Source organism: Neophocaena asiaeorientalis, unplaced genomic scaffold (assembly GCF_003031525.2).
Source record: "Neophocaena asiaeorientalis asiaeorientalis breed wild unplaced genomic scaffold, Neophocaena_asiaeorientalis_V1.1 scaffold9, whole genome shotgun sequence".
NCBI classification, from domain to species: Eukaryota; Metazoa; Chordata; class Mammalia; order Artiodactyla; family Phocoenidae; genus Neophocaena; species Neophocaena asiaeorientalis.
The window spans coordinates 178,385-197,895 of record NW_020171825.1 but is presented as its reverse complement, the minus strand read 5'-3'; the positions used below and the strand labels follow the sequence as shown (position 1 = coordinate 197,895).

The 19,511-nt window shown below is 39.1% G+C and overlaps 1 protein-coding gene across 1 annotated transcript in view; it reads right to left on the bottom strand.

The window, feature by feature from the left end:
• The window catches only part of NALCN (sodium leak channel, non-selective), a 273,387-nt gene that overhangs the window by 138,101 nt on the left and 115,775 nt on the right, over positions 1-19,511 (bottom strand). Inside the window, exons 11-12 of the mRNA XM_024740178.1 lie at positions 16,252-16,419; positions 9,901-10,092 (exon numbers count right to left, since the gene is read on the bottom strand). Of these exons, the coding sequence (XP_024595946.1) occupies positions 9,901-10,092; positions 16,252-16,419 (360 nt within the window). The remainder of the gene's footprint in view (positions 1-9,900; positions 10,093-16,251; positions 16,420-19,511) is intronic.

The following is a 19,511-nucleotide window of genomic DNA, read 5'->3' as shown; positions in this document are numbered from 1 at the left end:
TCAACTCTGCTGTAAGTGAAAGTACGTTGGTTCATGTGTGGCCATCGCATAGCTCCATCACATGGAGAATGCTGTCTGAATTATAAACAACAACAAAATAGGCACACAATCTATTTAGTCTTCACTGTGAATGGAAATATGCAGTATTTGTGGAAAACTTCCGGGGGTGTAGCAGATGAGGGGAGTATAAACATTAGGATATAAGAAACAAAGTGGAGGTAATATCTGTAATGCAAGCAAATACAAAGAGATGTATACACATGAGGATATAAGAATAAAAGTGGAGGGACTTCTCTGGTGGTCCAGTGGTTAAGACTCTGCGCTTCCAATGCAGGGGGTGCGGGTTCGATCCTTGGTCAGGGATCTAAGATCTCACGTGCTGTGCAGCGTGGCCAAAAAATAAAATTTAAATAAATAAATAAAAATAAAATCTCAATTAAAAAAAGAATCAAAGTGGAGATAATATCTGTAATGCAAACAAATGCAGAGAGATGTGAGGCTGCAGATGGGGAAAGCAGACGCTAGGATGCCTGGCCTTGGGTTGTGCCTATAGAAAAAAAAATAAAGCTATCTATCTGAAAGATAGTCAACAGAGTGGTTTTCTTTTTTGCCTCAAAAACTTAGAACCTCAGTGTCTGATCGTACATGAGAAAAAATGATTTAAAAACCATAGGAGGGGCTTCCCTGGTTGAGAGTCCGCCTGCCGATGCAGGGGACATGGGTTCGAGCCCCGGTCCAGGAGGATCCCACATGCCGCGGAGCGGCTGGGCCTGTGAGCCATGGCTGCTGAGCCTGTGCGTCCAGAGCCCGTGCTCCGCAACGGGAGAGGCCGCAACAGTGAGAGGCCCGCATACCGCAAAAAAACAAACAAACAAACAAAAAAAAACCGTAGGAAATTCTGGACAACATGAAAGAGACATCCTTTAAAAGGCCTAGTTAAGATCCAGGAATATAATGGAAACTCCAGGACCAAAAACTAATGGGCAGCTTGAGTCAAGAAAAGGCACCTTCCCTAGGGGATTTATGAGCTCTGCTAGACTTTGGTTTTTAATGTCACGTCACACAAGGGGCAAAGTCATGGACCCTTGAAAGGTGGAGATTGCTAAGCTGGATATTTACTGGGCTTCACTGGAGGCTGACCAGAAAAAAATTCAATGGCAAAAGGAGATGAAAAGGGAGCATGTGTGACTTGACTTGGGCACACACATGTGGAATTGTATGATGACACAGCTGGCACCACAGAACTGTGGGGAATGGATAGACCAGTCAATAAATGGTACTGTGACAATAGGTTAGACAAACAGAAATAAGATTGTTCCCTATCTTATTACAGCAGCCACAAAAATCAATTCAGGTTAAACGAAGAACTAAATGTTTAAAAGCCAAACAAAGCCTGACAAGACCAAATATTGCTGAGTTGAAGCTGAGAACATTCTCATATATTACAGATGCCAGATAAATTGGTAAAAATACTTTGGAATGCAAGTTTACCACTATCTATTAAAGTTGAAGGTATCTTTATTCTAAGGCTCAGCAATTCCAGTCTTAGCTGCACACCCTAACAGTATTTTCACATGTGCAGAATTTCACAAGTGCAGAATTCAGATGTGTGCAAGTCAACATGCAACGTTCAGAGCAGCACTGTTTGGAGTCACAAAATATTAGAAACACACCTCTCAAACCTGCATGCATTAGCTTTCTATTTCTGTGTAACAAGCCACAAATTTAATGGCTTAAAACAACACTCACTGATTATCTCACAGTTTCTGTAGGTCACAGGTGTGGGCGGGGTGTAATTGGGTTCCCTGCTCAGGGTCTCAGATGCTGAAATCAGGGTGTAGGTTGGGCTGCGGTCTCATCTGGAACTTGGGGTCTTCTACCCTCATTTGGGTTGTTATCAGAATTCTCTTCCTGTGATTGTAGGCCTGAGGGTCCTGGTTTCTTGCTCACAGCCCCCAGAAGCCACCCTCAGGTCCTAGCCACATGGCCATTCACAACATGGCAGCTTACTTGTCCAAGGCCAGCTGGAGACCCTCTCTTGTTTTGAATCTCTCTCTTCAGAAAGGGCCCAGTTCCTCTGACTAGGTCAGGCCCACCCAAGATAACCTCCTTTTTGCTTCACTCCAGTTCCATCATTAGCAATCTATTCCCAGGAGTGAAATCCCATCATATTCACAAGACCTGCCCAAACCCAAAGGGAAAAGATTATGTAGAGGGTCAGATGTCCTGGACACCCATTTTAGAATTCACCTACCACACGGGAGAATGGGAAAATAAATTGTGTAATGTTTCTCTGAAGAGTGTTCTCTCTCTCTCTATATATATATATATAATATGGTGCAATGTATAGTTGTATATTATACCCCAAGGGAAATAAATAAAATATAGCTACAAGTACTCATATTGGTAAATCTCACAAACAGTGTTAAGCAAAAAAAGCAATGAGCAGAAGAAACAGTGCAGTATGAGACCACATAAGGCGGGTTTAAATTACGCAAAAAGATATGTGATTCTCAGCTGATGCCTATATATGCACTCAAGGCATAAAGGGATGTACTAAGGACAAACATCAAATTCAGAAAAGTGGTTCTCTATGGGACAGGAAGGAGAGGGATAAGGGGCATGTGCTCAAGGACTTCAGATCCATTGCTAATCTGCTTTTTGAACTGCATATGGCCACAGAAGAATACATTTTATTATTCTTTATATACCTTTGCATGCCTGAAATATATCATGAAAAATTAAAAATACATGGAAGACCAAACAATAAAAAACAAAAATTAATACAGATTTCGGCAATATAAATTGAACTAATTATCCTTTTGAAGATAAGGTAAACCCTGAATTGATTAAAAATGGCAAACGTGGAAAAAGATTAAGGGGCAAGTTGTTTCTTCAAATTTCTCAGTAATTCTTTCAATGCAACTAAAGGCATGATTAGCCATTCTGGTGGTGAGAGGAAATAGGGAAATTAATTTGTAATTAAGTGTTTTATAGTATTTACTCCTTATATTGTTTAACTGCTTTGGACATGGTTTTATAAGTGAAAATTCAATAGAGCAAGTAATTAGTATTTAGAGAATGCAAATTAAGAAAACATATCAAATAAACAGTATTAAAATTCAAGTACCCTGTATTATGGAGGGTAGTGTAGTCTTTATGAACAAAAACTATCCCCATTTGTAGGAATGCAAAACTATTGAGGCCTGCTTATTGTTATTTTAGTAGGAAATTAAAAGGAATAAAGATATTGAGCTATTTAAAGATCTACAGGGGATGTTTATTGCAAGTATTTTAGCAACATAGAAGAAAGTTTCTTCATATACCAAGTAGGGGGATAAACAGAACAAAAACAGTGGTGAAACTGCGCACATGAGCTTTTGTCAGGCAACCAGGAGAAAACACAAACTGTTTTTGTCTTTGTTACAGAGAGATGTGGCTCTTGCCTATGGCAACCTGTCTCATGACCTGTATGGGCTTTTCCTTCATGGAAAGCTAATCTAATTGTTCTTATAATACAACCTATTAGTCCCAACAAAACAGGAATGGCGGGATACTGCCTCACAGCAGGACTTGGTCTTGTTATTTCTACTTAGCAGTGTGTCTGTTTTGTCCAAATTAGAAGAGAAAGTTATTGGCTTGAGATGACAAAGTTGTTTTATTAAATTGTGTCCATATGTCATTCTTTTTTTTCCCACTGAAAACATTCAGACTCCTTTCCTCCATCTCACAGGGTTTTTGCTGAGGCTCCTCTGGCTGTTTCCTCTCTGTCTCTGCGTCCTGATGCTGCAGATCCCATGACACAGTGCTAATAAGTGCTCTGAGAGGTGTCAGGAGAAAAGAGCACAGTGCTGCCAACTTCAAGCTACTTGCAGTCTAGTAAAGAAGATGAGACCTTGCATACGTGTCGATGGTGTGTGACAGAAGCAACCATAAAGATGGGAAGCAGGAACCCAGTATGTGCCAGGCCCTAGGCTGGCTGCTTGGCAGGTCCTATGTGGGCATCTTGGAAAGGAGCTGGGACCCAGATGCTTCCGGGAGAGAAATTAAACACCAGCCCTCCTCCTACTCTGTGTCTATCTGCACAGCCTGTTTGCACAGGGCATATGGGAGCTTCAGAGGCAGAGAAATCTCGTCCAGGTTTTGGGTCTGACGATTGTAGTGGCTTCTGTGGCTGTCTCCCCAGTATCCATTTCTTCCTCTATGATGAATCCAAGCCAATCACCTTGACTCTAGCCATCTTGCCAGCAATTCATTTAGTAGTGACCAAGTGACCCAATCCTGCCGGATGAGAGATGAGAGCTGCCTTGCTGGGGGGCAGAGCCAGGGGGAAGGCACTGGGAAAGGTGTCCTTGATTCTAAGAAGGAGATCTGGGCGGAGGTGACCCTCCTTCTTCTAGATTTTATCACGAAGCCTGAAAATGTTGCATCCACTTTGTTAACACATGAAGACAACACATGGACAATGAAACTGCTTTGCTTTGCTAGGGTTGCTGGTACCCAAAACTGGGTGGCTTCAAACAGTGGGAACGTATTATCTCACAGTTCTGGAGGCGAGTAATCAGAAATCAAGGTGTCGGCAGGACCACGCTCCCTCTGAAGGATTCTCCTTGCTTCTTCTGCTTTGGGTGCTTGCTGACAATCCTTGGAGGTCCTTGGCTTGTAGATGTCATGACAATCACATGGCCGTCTTCCCCATGTGTGTCACATTGTCTTCTCTCTGTGTATGTCTGTCTTGGTGTCAAAATCTCCCCTTTTTATAGAATATCAGTCATATTGGATTAGGGTTCACCCTAATGACCTCATTTTAACTTGATTATCGCTATTTCCAGATAAGGTCACATTTTGGGAGTACTGAGGGTTAGTATTTCAACACATCTTTTGGGGACACATAAGTTAACCCATGACAACAACTGAGAGAATTTCAGTGAAAGACCCAGAGTCCTGGCTTCCCCAAGTCTACCTAATCTCTTGAATTTTGGGAGATAAATTTACTAATTGTTTAAGTTAGTTGGAGTCAATTTTCTGCTACTTGCAGCCAAAACATTCAGACAGAATTATGCAGACATTGTTGATGGGATGAGGGTAAGGGCAGTGATGGAGGCTGACAGGGGTCTCGGAGCTGTAGACAACAGCAGAAGGCGGCATCTGTCCTGTTGAGCCTGATACAGTGTGGAAGGATCGGAGACGTCTGTTTTGGTCCAGGACTATTATTCATTCTTCATCCAAACACCTATTCACCAGCTACCCTGTGGCAAGGATTGTGCTAAACACGGAGGATTTAAATGAGCAAGACAGACGCCATTAGAACTTCCCTGGTGGTCCAGTGGTTAAGACTCCGAGCTTCCACTGCAGGGGGTACAGATTCGATCCCTGGTCTGGGAACTAAGATCCCACATGCTGTGTGGCTAAAAAATTTAAAAAAAAAAAAAAAAAGGTAGACACCATCTCTGCCTTTGAAAGGTGTGTTGGGGGGAATCCTGAAATATGAGCCCAAAGAGGTAAATGGGGCCAGAGCGGAAAAGATACTGAAAACCCTATTAAAATGTTTGTTATCTCGAGGGAAAGGAGAATCTTGAAGCATTTTAAATAGGAGAGTGTCATGAGGCAATTTACATCGAAGAAGGATCGGTTTTACTGCAAATGGAGCACAGGCTGCAGTGTGGTCGAATGAGGCACAGAGACCCACTGGGGAACCGGTGGAATAATCCTAATCCCTTTAGTATCCTTTCACCTTTGAGTATCTCCAGAAGCACCTGGAGTCTTCCAGTGTAGCTGGAGCTGCATCAGAGGGTCAATGCACTGGGCGGTTACTTAGTGTGCCCGGGTTGCTGTTGTCTCCTATGTCCCTCTGCCCCTTCAGGGTTCTCTTCTTGGGATGTGGAAGGGAAACCAGCTTCCCAGGTCCATGTCAGCTCCTCTTAGAGGGGTCTCACAGCAGGTTGCTGGAGCCCAGGATACAATCAGGTCCAATCAAACCAGTGTTGGGTTTTACATCTAGTCCTATTTCCCTAGAGAGACTATACCCCCCCCGATGGCTGGGTCAAGGTCAGGTTCCAGAAACAGCCAGAGTAATGATCTCCCGGGCACAGATGCTGGGTCCCCTTCACCAAGAACGCTCCTCTCTTCATGACCGGTCCTCTCTTGAGCCACTCACACCTTCCTGCCGTTGCTTCCTGCATCCCACGGTCCTGTGTGTGATGGGGGTCGCTAGCCTCCAAGACGGAGTGGATCCAAGTAAAGATAATACAAACAATTGCTGATTTTAAAAGTTCCGATTTTGCACTGGGATGGATCACGTGATTTTTCTTACAGAAAATCTGTTCTCCTAATGCGCGGTGCTTTGGCTAATAATATAATTAACCAACCCACCTCAACACCCAGCCACTGAGTAATGAGGGAGATGTCCCATGAGGATGGAAGGGGACAAGGCCCGCAAAGATCTAGCATCGTCTGCCCTGTGTTTATAATCATCTTTCCTGATCATCTCATATCAGGCAAGTGCCACCAACAGACGATGCTTTATTTGGCTGGGAATGACAATGATGGCTTTTTGTAATTGTAATATTTTTAACATTTCTTGCAAGATTTGATTATGTTTCAGGAATTTAACTCTTAATTGCGTTCATATGCAAGGAGAAATCTAGTCACTTCCCGTGTCAACGCTGTCAGCTGCTGTATAACTGATTAGGGGCCCCATAGTCGCTGGCTGCTTTCATTAAGATGGTCACAGTAATCAGGAGGAAAAGCACAACTGAGTAATTGGAGATCTGAAAATACAATGCTACTTGATTACAATTATGGCTGGAAAATTAGAGCAAATCCCAAGGGGCTAAGGCAGGACTGGATCTAAAGCAGCCTTGTCTTTAATACAGAGTAGCCTCTGTATTATGCCAATTTCAAATATATTATATGGGATATCACTTTATTTTTCTTTTTTCTTTTTTTTTTTTTTTGGCGGTACGTGGGCCTCTCACTGCCGTGGCCTCTCCTGCGGAGCACAGACTCCGGACGTACAGGCTCAGTGGCCATGGCTCACGGGCCCAGCCACTCCGCGGCATGTGGGATCCTCCCGGACCGGGACACGAACCCGTGTCCCCTGCATCGGCAGGCAGACCCCTAACCACTGCGCCACCAGAGAAGCCGGGATATCACTTTTTTAATGCTTTCTAAACCCAGAGTTGGGTTGTTTCTGTATATCATTCAACACACACAATGCTATGAGGAAAATACCATTTTTGCCTGTATTTTAGATGTGAAAAAATAAAAGCTTAAAGAATAATTCATTTGGTGTCACATAACTAAAAAGTGATGGAGCAGTAAGTATAGACTCTTATCCACAATGCTTTCATATGCAGGCCCACAGTCCTTATTCACAACTTCAATATTCAGAACATTTTGAAAATACCCAAAGGTGTTTTGTTTGGTTTTGTTGGTAGCTCATTTAGTGGCAAAAGTCTGATCTGACCGAGGTCTTATTTATTGTCTTTATTTACCCTTCTTTTTCTGAAGGTTGATGTTTTGCTAGAGAAATATTAATGTATTTGTTACAGGGTGCTGATTCAGACAGCTGTGGAGGGTGATATCACCCTTACAATATCTAGAATATTCTGCACTCCAAAAATCATCTGGTTCAAAGAGGTTTTGGGTAAAGGATATAAAGTTGGTGGGGTGAAATGAGAGGAAAGGGCAAAAATTGAAGATAAGGTATGAAATTAAGATAGGTCTGTGTAATAAATAAAGGCTTGTTACCGTTTAGTACCCATTGCCCACCCCGGGAGGTGAATTAAACTGGCCTGAGGGGCGGACGGTGATCATGATGGGGATGGCAGTCTGCTCTTTGTATTTACCCAGCGAGGGGGCAGTGAAGGGGCAGCCTAAGAGAAGGTAGCCTTGACGACAACACTGTCATCTTTGCTTACAACTGTCTATCCCTAGAGGAAGAGCTGGTCCCACTGCAGAGGAGTCTGGCTCCAGGCCAATCCTAAGTGACCCGACCACGGCCAGGGACCAGGCTTTGCCCGGCAGGCTCATGGGGAGGGGAGGGAAGCTGCCCTCCCCACATGGTTTTGGGGCACAGCTGTGCACCGCAGTGTCTGCAGGGAGTTTCAGGCAAGGACTCGGCCCCCAGGCTGCCCCGCTCATGTGCACAGCAGCATTCCCGGCCTGCGTGCCTCTGCTCGGAGGTCTCCCCCACGCGGGGGCCTCAGCTGAGGCACTTTTCTCCATCCTGACTCAGTACATTTTCACTTCTAGCCCTTCCTCTAGTCATACCCCTAGGCCCTCCCCGGTTCGTAAAAGGGCAGGAGCTTTGCTCAGGGCTCCTGGGCAAAGATCCCTCCCTCGTCACCGTGCCAGGGCTGGTGCACCTGCCCCTCACCCAGTGCTGTCCAGTGGGCAGAACGGGGCCTGGGCAGCGGTGCCGGTTCCTGCCTGCTGCCTGCACTGTGGCTGAAAGTGAACCAAGGCTTGCTGTGACTTTCGGCTCGGCTTGCTGTCCTACGAGACCACCTTGACACCTGCCCTGCGCCAGTGCCCTGCAGGCTGCCTTCAGAAACCTTCTGCCAGCGTCCTCTTTAGCTCACACATCTTTATTGCCCTCTCCTTGCGCTCTCTCAATGGCATTTAATCGTGATCACGCTTTCACCAACTTAAAAGTTCCTTGGCTTTATGTCCTCCTCCTGTCAGCGACTGTCCTTTCTCATTTAAGTTCTGGAACAAGACACAGCTCAATTCAACCTTCAGCACATGCTATCCCCATGACCCAGAACACTGTTCTCTGTGCACCTCCTCTGGCTCCATCCAGCTATTCCTCACTAACTTCCTGTTCCAGGGAGTCTTCCTGGATTCTTCCATTCCTGGTTATGGACCTCACCTCGGGGTTCCCAGAGCACCTTGTGTTTGCCTTTACCAAAGCCTGTCATGTTTTATGTCTACATACTGGTTACCCACCCTCAACTGAGAATACTTGAAGACTAGGAACTTAATTGTTTATGTCTCAGGATGGCCAACACGGCCTGGCTCTTGATAGGCACTCAACAAATGCTTGGCAATGAGTAACACATTTAGTACAAGATTAAAACAAGTAATAACCCAGAGTATTTTAGTCTATCTGTTAAAATTTAAAAAAATAACCCAGGCTATATTAGTCTATCTGTTATGTTACAGACACGTTTGCCCTCAAAGCTTATTTTTTTAAAAAAATATATGTTGTTCTTACCCCAAGGCTATAAAAATATCTATATATATTCTTTGCCTTGGTCATTATATTTTTTCATATTTCTAAATCCACATGGAGTTAAATTTCAGGATCCTTCTGATTAGGCGCTGTATCTTCTACACAAGTTCTTTATGGATTGACTGGTTTTTAACTTTCTTTTTAGCCTAAGTGAATTCTAACAAGAATACAGAGTTATGAACTAGATGATCTTTTAAAGACACTTCAAATCTGAAGAGTTTATGAAATTTATATATTGAAAATCAAAATTTCCTTCTAGATCATGCCTGACATAAAAATATATATGAACTGTAAAACAGATTTAAAATGTTAACTCTCACAAACACATAAAAGCAAACTTTAAACATTTTTAAATTAATAATTTTAAAGTTCTGCTATATTTTCATTTATAGGTACTAAGAACCCTATCTTCCATCTTTACCGGTTTCTGCATCTCATTCTATTAAGATTATTTCCAGAATTTTAGAATTGACACATAATCTGACAATGCTGAAAATGTTCTCAAACACCTGTATTCTGCAAAAAACACCACTGTGAATATTAAAACTGAACTACTTCAAGTTATAGAAAAAGACATTATTTTAAAACCACTGTTAAAGTGAAATTACTTTGATATTAATTCAGAATAACTGAATTAAACTGACTGCATTTTTTGTTCTTACCCTTGGAAACGTTGTAAATCTATCCAGCTCTTCGACAAAGCAGAACATCTGCAAACTAATTGCTGACATAACAATCAAGAGGCTGGCAGTAAACACAACCAAACTTCCGAGCTTTTTTCCAGGACCAAATATCTTGTACACGAAGTCTTCTAATGCAGGTGAAATTTTAATAAGCCGAACTACCCGAAGAACCTATTGTGGGAGAGAAAAACACACACACTTGATCGTTTATTTATACTGAATCTTAAATAAGTTCATACTAAAATCTCACTTTTCATAGCACTCTATAAAATCACATTTAGCAATTAAATTAAACAATTTAATAACTAAGATATCAGTAGCTCAGTGACTGCCATATAGCAAGAACTCAATAAATCCCAAAGGAATGAAGGAAGGAAAATGGTGACAACTCAGTGTTTTAATATATGATGTGATAATTCAAAGTGGCATTAATTAACACATATTGTTGAAATAAAATTGACATTTGTTCTAATGTTCAAATATCAAAGAAAACATTAGTTCAATATTAGGCATATTCATTGTCTCATAAAACAAACTTTCCTAGGGATTACTGTACATTCAAAAGGAAATTTTAAAAATCCATCTATCAAGGAGTCTTTACTCATGGCTGAGACTGCTACTCTAAGACCTATTCTATCCTTCCTTTAATTAATAGAACTTGCTGAATTTTAGCCTAGCAAGGCTACAGACTGCATTTTCCAGCCCCACTTGTATCTAGTTGTGGCCGGTGGACTAGGTTCAGACCTATGGAATGTGAAAAGAAGTGATCTTTGCACTTTAAGTTAAATAATTTTTATACCTTCCTCTGGCTGGGAAATTAAAACAACTGTAATTGTCCCTTTGGAACAAAAATAGAAGCCTCGTATAGAAGATGATACATTCAGTCTAACCCAACAGGCCTGCTTTCTGGATGGCCCTGGGGAGCAGAGCCACCTACTTGCCCTGGACTCCCACCAACTGGAGAGAAACACACTTCTATCTTACGCAAGCCCTGTAATTTTTAGAACTTTGTTATACGTGCTCAGCTGGTTATCTAAACACACACACATTTAAATGTTTTGCATATATATATGCAAAAACTACCACCCATAACTAATTAATTTTCTCATTCACTTAACAAATATTATTATGTGCCAAACACTGTGTTGGACAAATAAGATTCAATGGCTATTACTGTTACAAAGGGAGTATAATACAAAGGCACAGCTCTTAAAGGCATATCTATAAGATTAAAAATATAAAGTAGAATAATTAAAAGTTGAAGTATAAAATATGGAAAAATAGCATTTTTCAACAAGTCTAAGATGCCATCAATTTTTTAATGTACCACTGAGAAAGTGAAAAATGCCGCCAATTAAAGTATAACACACCACTGATTATAAGACAAGTCCCAGTTTAGAGATATTAAAATAGGAAAATTGTGGTCTTGGTATAAATGAAAGATGGTAAGTAGAATGATAGTCCAAGATGGTTCGATATCAATAAGAGCTTAAGGTGTCTGTAAAGGCTTCTCAGGAGAAGAAAGAATACAGTAAAGAAAAGGAAATGCTTTAAAAACCTAGATGTAGGGCTTCCCTGGTGGCGTAGTGGTTGAGAGTCCGCCTGCCGACGCAGGGGACACGGGTTCATGCCCCGGTCCGGGAAGATCCCACATGCCACGGAGCGGCTGGGCCTGTGGGCCATGGCCGCTGAGCCTGCGCGTCCGGAGCCTGTGCTCCGCAACGGGAGAGGCCACAACAGTGAGAAGCCTGCGTACCGCAAAAAAAAAAACCAAACAAAAAAACCCCCTAGATTTAAATTTTTACACAAAATAACATGCGTTTGGATTTTTCCAGCAACCCTAGCTTCCTAATCCTCTTAGTCTATGAGGTCCAGAAGGGACTTCCTGACCCCCATGATCCAGGCCTGGCCAGGGTATTCACAATGACCTCAGTCATCAGAACTTCTGTGGGACCTATGAGAGGTGTCCTATTTTTTAGCCTCAACTGGAATTACTGTAAGAGCCACATAAGCCCTGAGCTTCTGGGAGCCATCTTAGCCACCACATGGACAAAGAGAGCTTAGAAATGATACCAACACAGAAGAAAGGTGAGTGGAGAAATGGACGGGGTCCCAATAATACCATGTTAGCCTCTGAATCTGGCCATCCCTGAAGCCACATTTACCCGCTACCCCCAGACTCTGAATTAACAGGAACTACTAATGGTGAACCGTATTCTTATTGTCTGCAGAACACAAGTATCAATAGTATGGGTTGTAGCTGCAGGTCTAGTAAACTAATGAACAAATGTTTAAAGAAGTTGAGAAAATGTAGATTTCCTTCATGCTCATTTAAAATACTTAATACTTTAAGAAGAAAATTTATGTGAGAAATTATATTGTTCAAATTAAACATTATACCACAGGCATGGTTAAGCTACTAGTTTTTCCCGCTATAATTCTTAACATACATTTCCAAATCAGAACATATTACACTTGGGTCATCTTCCCAAATAACAAGCAAACAGCTTTATCATAAGAACTATTAAAATAGTAACATCCAGAATAATAATATGAAAAGATTTTACACTTATATTTATTCTTAGACATAAATGATTCAGTATCTAACAGTTAAACAGCTGAGTCCAGGAAAGTTTACAGGAACAATCCAACTGGTTTATTGCTCAAATTTCAGTACCTTGTGTTTTCTCCACTTGCATTAAAATCATATTTAAAAGATTGCCTAAGTAATCTTCAATCCTGCCCCAAATTCTAATAAAAACAGTCTATGCACATCTGTGCAATTCTGATAAATTAATATTTCATTAGCTGGAAGAAACATAACTTAACACAATTCCCACATTGGTGATTTGATAAGCATTTTCAAAGGGGCAGGCCTGCATCTGTGGAAAGGCAAAATCCTTATCGGTAACTCTAATTATGCCTTTTCATTTATTTGGGGATAAGTATGCTTTTCACTCTGTCTACCCAATAAAGCCTTTTGATTCTGTGTTCCTACAGATACGAAATAAAGTAAACCATACATTCAAAGATAAGCACTGTAGGACATTTTGTGGTTGCTTCCAAAGCACATTTTCCTGGTCACATTTCTAAGTCTGTTGTTAAAGGTCACTCTGCTGATTAATAGTGAGATACTGTAGCAATTGAGTGGTTAAGAATATGAATATAAGATTAAACTTCTTGGGAATGAGTTTCCACCATTTGCTAGTTATGTGGTCTTGGGCGAGTTATTCAGTCTCTAGGGATCGCAGTTTACACTCCAGCAAAACAGTTTATTCTCTAACGAGAAACAAATGAAGCCATGCACTCGGCAGAGTGCCTGGCACACAGTAGGTGCACGATAAATACCAGCCGGTGTCATCACCCTGCTATGTCAGAACCAGAGCATTTTGTGAAGACTTTATTACTCCCTGTAATATGCCCTATGTTCACTCCATCAAGCATGTGTTCTCCTTAGGACAGGTGCCATGTAGTTCTCTCTACCTGGAATGCATCCACCCAGACCTTCTCAAGGTTCGCTCCTTCTCTGCCCAAATGTCCCCTCTTCAAAGAGGGCTTCCCTGAACAAACTTATCTAAAATAGCACCCTCACCCCACAACTTCTATCCTTTTCACTCAGCTTGTTTCTCCTGGACGGCATTTCCTGTACTCACATTCCTTTCGTGCACTCGTACTTGTGTACTTGTGTGTACTTGTGTATAAACTGTTTGCCGTCTAGAATGCAAGGTTCCCGAGGTGGGCATCTTCTCTGCCTTGTTCACTTCTCTGCCCTCAGGATCTGGAACAGTGCCTGGCACATAGTAGGTGCTCAGGAAATCTCATCTGAATAAAGAGATGGATAACACCCAACTCCCAGAGATAACTGATATAAAGGGAGACATTTTGTACTAAATTGTTGGCTTCATTTAGATATAAAAAATGTGACATTCACTACGGGAAGAACTGCTGCCAGCACGATGAAGAAAGGTCAAGTGAGATGAGAAGCAAGCATGAGGACCAACAGGGGAGATCAAAGTCAGCCCATAAAGAGCCAATCTGTTCAGTACAGTGGGTTCTCCAGATGTGAATTTGCAAAAATCCTTGTGACAACTAAGTTTCTTGAGAGATTTAGCTTTTAGGCACAAAATAACTGAGACAGTGTTTATCTCATTAGACAAATATAAACTTGGCCATGTATAGAGAGATACAAATGAAAATCACTCTACTATTAACATAAACTATTACAAGTTTTACAGACATTAAAACTGCAAACTTCACTGACCCTGTATTGTGACTGTATCTATAGCTATATGTCTATATATAAAACGATTGGAGCCATGCACACTGATTTTAGATATTTTGTGAAAAACAGAGTAGAAGAAAAAACCTAGTGGTTAGGACTACGTGCTCTCACTGCTGAGGGTCCCAGTTCGATCCCTGGTTGGGGAACTAAAAACCCCATAAGCCACGCAGCCAAAAAGAAAAACAACCCAGAGGTGGTGACTTTTAATCATTTGTAATAATTTGGTTTATTTCTTTCCGGTCATTTTTTCATTTATAGGTATTTTACATACATATATAGAGCTATATATGTTATATATAGCATGGATATGTAGCTATACATGTTATATATTTTATACTGTTTTGCATTTAAATAGATCATATCTCTAAGTTACTACAAATTCATCATAATTATTTTTATGGCCATATTTGCATATGAGTTACTAAGCTATTCCTCATATGCTTACCACTTAAACAGTTCCCATTTCTTTCTCTCATAAACAATTCTAGAATGAATATCTTTGTGTGCAAAATTCTGACCTATTTGTAACTTTTCACTGAAAAATTATCTATGAGAAATGATAAGAATTTTAAAGCCCTGAATATATTTTATATTGGTACCCTTGCTGTAATAGGCTTTGATGTCTTTCTTAATTTAATAGGTTTGGAAAAAAGATATGTTGTAGTTTTGACTATGAGGCATATTTTCTGTAATTATGTACAATGATTCTCTAATGTAGGTACTAAATGCTCATGTTGATTTTGTGAATCTAGACAACAGTGCCCAAGAGCATATAATGACACAAATGTTTGGAAAGCATATTTTGTATCAAGAGTTTCAAACATGTGTATGTCTCTTGCCCCAGGCATCTCACGTATGATAACCAAGGCTGAGGATATAACCCAACCAGTGGCAAGAGATTTCTGTTCAAAGATGCTGACAGTACTGAAAGCTTGAACCATGATACCCTCTGTGAGTTCACTGGGTGCTTGGCTGTGATTACGAGAGGCTCAGCTTTTCATGTGTGTTTGTGGGGTATGTTTTTCATTTTTGCGAATTGTATTTTCATGTCCTTTCTCCCAGGTATCAGGAGTGCTGAGTTTCAGGTCACGATTGGGCACCTGAAGTTAATACTGCTCTGAAAATGATGGCTTTGGTATCATCAATAAGTAAGTTCAATGAGGTTGGAATGTACTTTCTTTCATCTAAGGAGTTAGAATCTTGTTCCTCTGAATTGTTTCTTTAAAAATTCTACTGCCATTTTATTCTCCAACTATTTTAAAATACCTATGAAGAAAACAATGCAACTTCTGATATTTATATGATAAGTTATACAAATGACTAATTTTGAGTCAGAAAATGACTATACTTGAGATTTTAAAAATTAAGTCATCCCATATACATATATAATATTTTGACCAAGGAGTTAAAAAGAACGCTCAGCATATTGCTATTATTCAACAATTACAAAGAACATAAGTAATAGTTTTGTTTACTGAATAATTATAAAGTAATGTGATTGAATATATCACATTTGAAAAAATAGAAATCCAGTTATTATAAACAAAGTAAAAAATTATAGGTATTGTTATTTAATCATCACAAAGAAAATAATAGGAATTCATAAATAATGAAGTATGACTAATTACAATCTGTAAAGGTAAGTTTTATTTCTTATTATTTCAACTGTAAGTTAGTGTTGAGCAAGCATATTAAGACTTATTGAGAAGGGAGAACTACACTTGGAATTAAATTCATATTTCCTGCTATTTGAAGTGTGTGTCAACATCTGATGTAGATTAAAATTTTACATGTATGCACAGATGCATAATATCCATGTACATAAAAAATATGTACCTCTACACACTGTGCTGATCTATGAACTGTATGTAAAACATCTCCATTTATTACTCTGAATTTTCAGAGTTTTTAAAACAATGAAATGAATGCACTATTTTTGGTATTTAAAATGTCATAGGGCCTCTTTGACGTTTGTATTTACTACAGTTGTTGGTATTTTCCCTGGAAAGAAAAAAATTCTAAAAATAAATAGGCATTATTCGTATTACCTGAAAGTATGTGAATTGAGAATGATAAAGATCTGGATATACATGAAGAGTGGTTCCAATTACAAGCAGCAGCTCGAATTTGTGGAGAGATGAGCTAATATATCCAGTAAATCCCAAACACCATATCTTCAGAAGTGCTTCCAAATCAAAAAGTACCGTAAAAGCCACCTAGAGGAACAAAGGGACAGTGAAATTGTAATCTAAAACTATAATTTATTTCAAAATATTTCATACGGTTGTTAGTGCATGAATTTTAGCCACTATCATATAAAATGAGGAGCCATATCATATAAAAATCTAGAACAATATTGTTAAAAATACGGTTTTGAAACATACCAACTAGAACCTCACAGACCAAATATATCTTAAGCAATCAGAGAAAAATATGTTAAAATGCTTGTGAGTGGTATTATTTCCTCATTATTCATCATTTGATATTAATTAAAAGTCATCGCCATTTATAGAATTACAGTACTATATACAGAAAGGCTGCATTTTTCTATAATTTGTATTTTCTAAAAGAAGTTTCTACAATGCACATGATATAGTATAATTACACTTACCTATTACTAAGTATAATTAAACTACAATTTAAAAGTTTATATATCATTTATATCTTGGGCCACATAAACAGCAGAGAATTTTGGATTTTATTGGGTTGGCCAAAAAATTCGTTTGGGTTTTTCCATCACATCTTAGGGAAAAACCCAAACGAACTTTTTGGCCAACCCAATATAACAACGAGTTTATGTGTGTGTGCGTATGCACACATAAATTAATATGTTAATATGTCTACATTATTAATTTTATAAATTAACAATCGACATTACTGTGTTAATAGATTCGTTTGATCTCTTCATCTATCACATTAATTCTAGGAATTTGCTATTGCAAATAACAATGTTAAAAACATAGCATATTATTTTTCATTTACTTGTCCTATGGATAAGAGCACTCATTTTATAAAGAAGTTTACAACTGGAATTAAAATGGCAATATAATATTAAGTTTTTAAATTTTTTATTGGATAGTTGATTTACAATGTTGTGTTAGTTTCAGGTGTACAGCAAAGTGAATCAGTTATACATACATCCAACCTTTTTTAGATTCTTTTCCCATATAAGTTATTACAGAGTACTGAGTAGAGTTCCCTGTGCTATACAGTAGGTCCTTATTAGTTATCTATTTTATATACAGTAGTGTGTACATGTCAGTGACATAAGATTAACTTCTAATAAAAGAGCACAACTAGTCATAACACACCCCTGTCAGAAGATACCAAATGATTTGTTGGAAGATAGGAATAAAGGATAGCTTGCTTCTCTTTCTCTAGGCCAACATGGAAGGGATTTTCTTCCACACACATTTGGAAAATGTGAGGAAAGTAGAGTTTTAATAATAACATTTTTAGGACTGGAACATTAAAGGGATTGCAGATGGTTAATTTAGGTGTGAGGAGGAAATTAACATTACTTCTCTAGACCCACCTTGCCTCTTAATTTAAATTGACATGTCCCTTTTAAAAAATGTAATAGACACAGAGAAGAAACCTGTGGTTACCAAAGGGGATAGTGAGGGTGGGACAGATAAATTAAGAGTTTGGGAGTAACATATATACACCACTATATATAAAATAGTTAAACAACAAGGACCTACTCTATAGCACAGGGAACTCAGCTCAAAATCTTGTAATAGCCTATAATGGAAAAGAATCTGAAAAAGAATACACATATATATATACACACACACACACATATATGTGTATATATATGTATTTGACTGAATCACTTTGTTGTACACCTGAGACTAACACACTGTAAATTAACTATACTTCAATTAAAAAAAGTGTAACAGAGTAATACATTTTAACTGTGAAATAATACTAAATACACAAAGTATTAATAAAATTCCTGCCCACCTTTCCCAGGTGATTCATGATAACCATGTTTTATATTCCCTCCTCATCCAAACATACATAATCACACAATGGGCTTACATTTTATGTCATTCTTCAGCTTCTCACTAACAATCATGGACGTGCCTTCAGGTTAAGAGATATAAGTTCTACTTATTCTTTTTATCAGCTGCATAATTTTGCATGGTATTCAATGTTTATTTAATTAACATTTTCTCTACTGATTCGTTAAAGGGCGGTACTTCTTGGATAAGGAATCATCAGGAAAAATGGTTAAGCATTTTGCTACTTCAAAAACAGACTGTACTGACCATCCTTATGCAATATCAGTTTTTATTGGGCTTTCCTATCTATAACTAGAATCTCAAACCTGGCACCTCTGGGGCAAAGGACATATTTGCCCACTTTAAATTTTAGGAAGCATTAAGAGATTACTTTCAAAATGTTACGTTGTCATTTGCCTTTCAGCAAGGTAGGAAAGTGTTTCTTGTCCTAAATCTATACCATCACCTGATGTAATCAAACTTAATAAAACTTTTGCTTAGCTGTCCAGATGTGTATTGATGACTAGATTTTTTTTTTTTTTTTTAGCCGCCGCCGCCGCTCGCTAAGAAGCCAGAAAGAGGGCCTCGCGCTCAGGAGTCGGTGGAAGGGGCCCGTCTCTTCCGCTTGCACACTCTCCTCCCCTCTCTCTCTCTCCCCTTCTCGGGTCCACAATGGCGGACAGGCTCCCTAGCCTCACTTCCGCTCTGAGCCTCGCTGACCTTCCGCTCTCCACTCTGACGTCCGCCTAGATTATTTTTTAAAAACAATTTTCTGTTCATAACCTTGCCAATTTTCTATGGTGGTGTTTTTCCTTTCTTATCAGTTTTTGGAGTTGTTGATATTAAGGACATTCATCTTTGTCTGCTATATAAACTGAAGTATTTTTTCCCTAGTCAATAGTTAGATTTTTAACTCTAGTGGAATTAGTTTTATAAGCACTTTAATTTTTATATGGTCACATGTGTCCATCTTTATAACTTTTTTCTTTACCTTGTACATATAAAGCCTTAGAAGGATTAATAACTAGTCTTCATATCTAGAAACACACAGTTTTTCTATTTATTGGCCCATATTCTTTAATAAAATTTTCCCCATAAAGATATATTATTGTTTGATTTTGAAATTTATTTCTATTCATTTAATATTCCAGTCACTAATGAAAATGAATATTTTTTACCTTTATTTTTTTTACCATTTCTACCCAGTTATTTCCAGTCGAAAGAAAAGCTACTGATTTATTTATATTGATTTTTCTCAACTTGCCTTACTAAATTCTTCTATTAATTCTAAAATTTTTAAA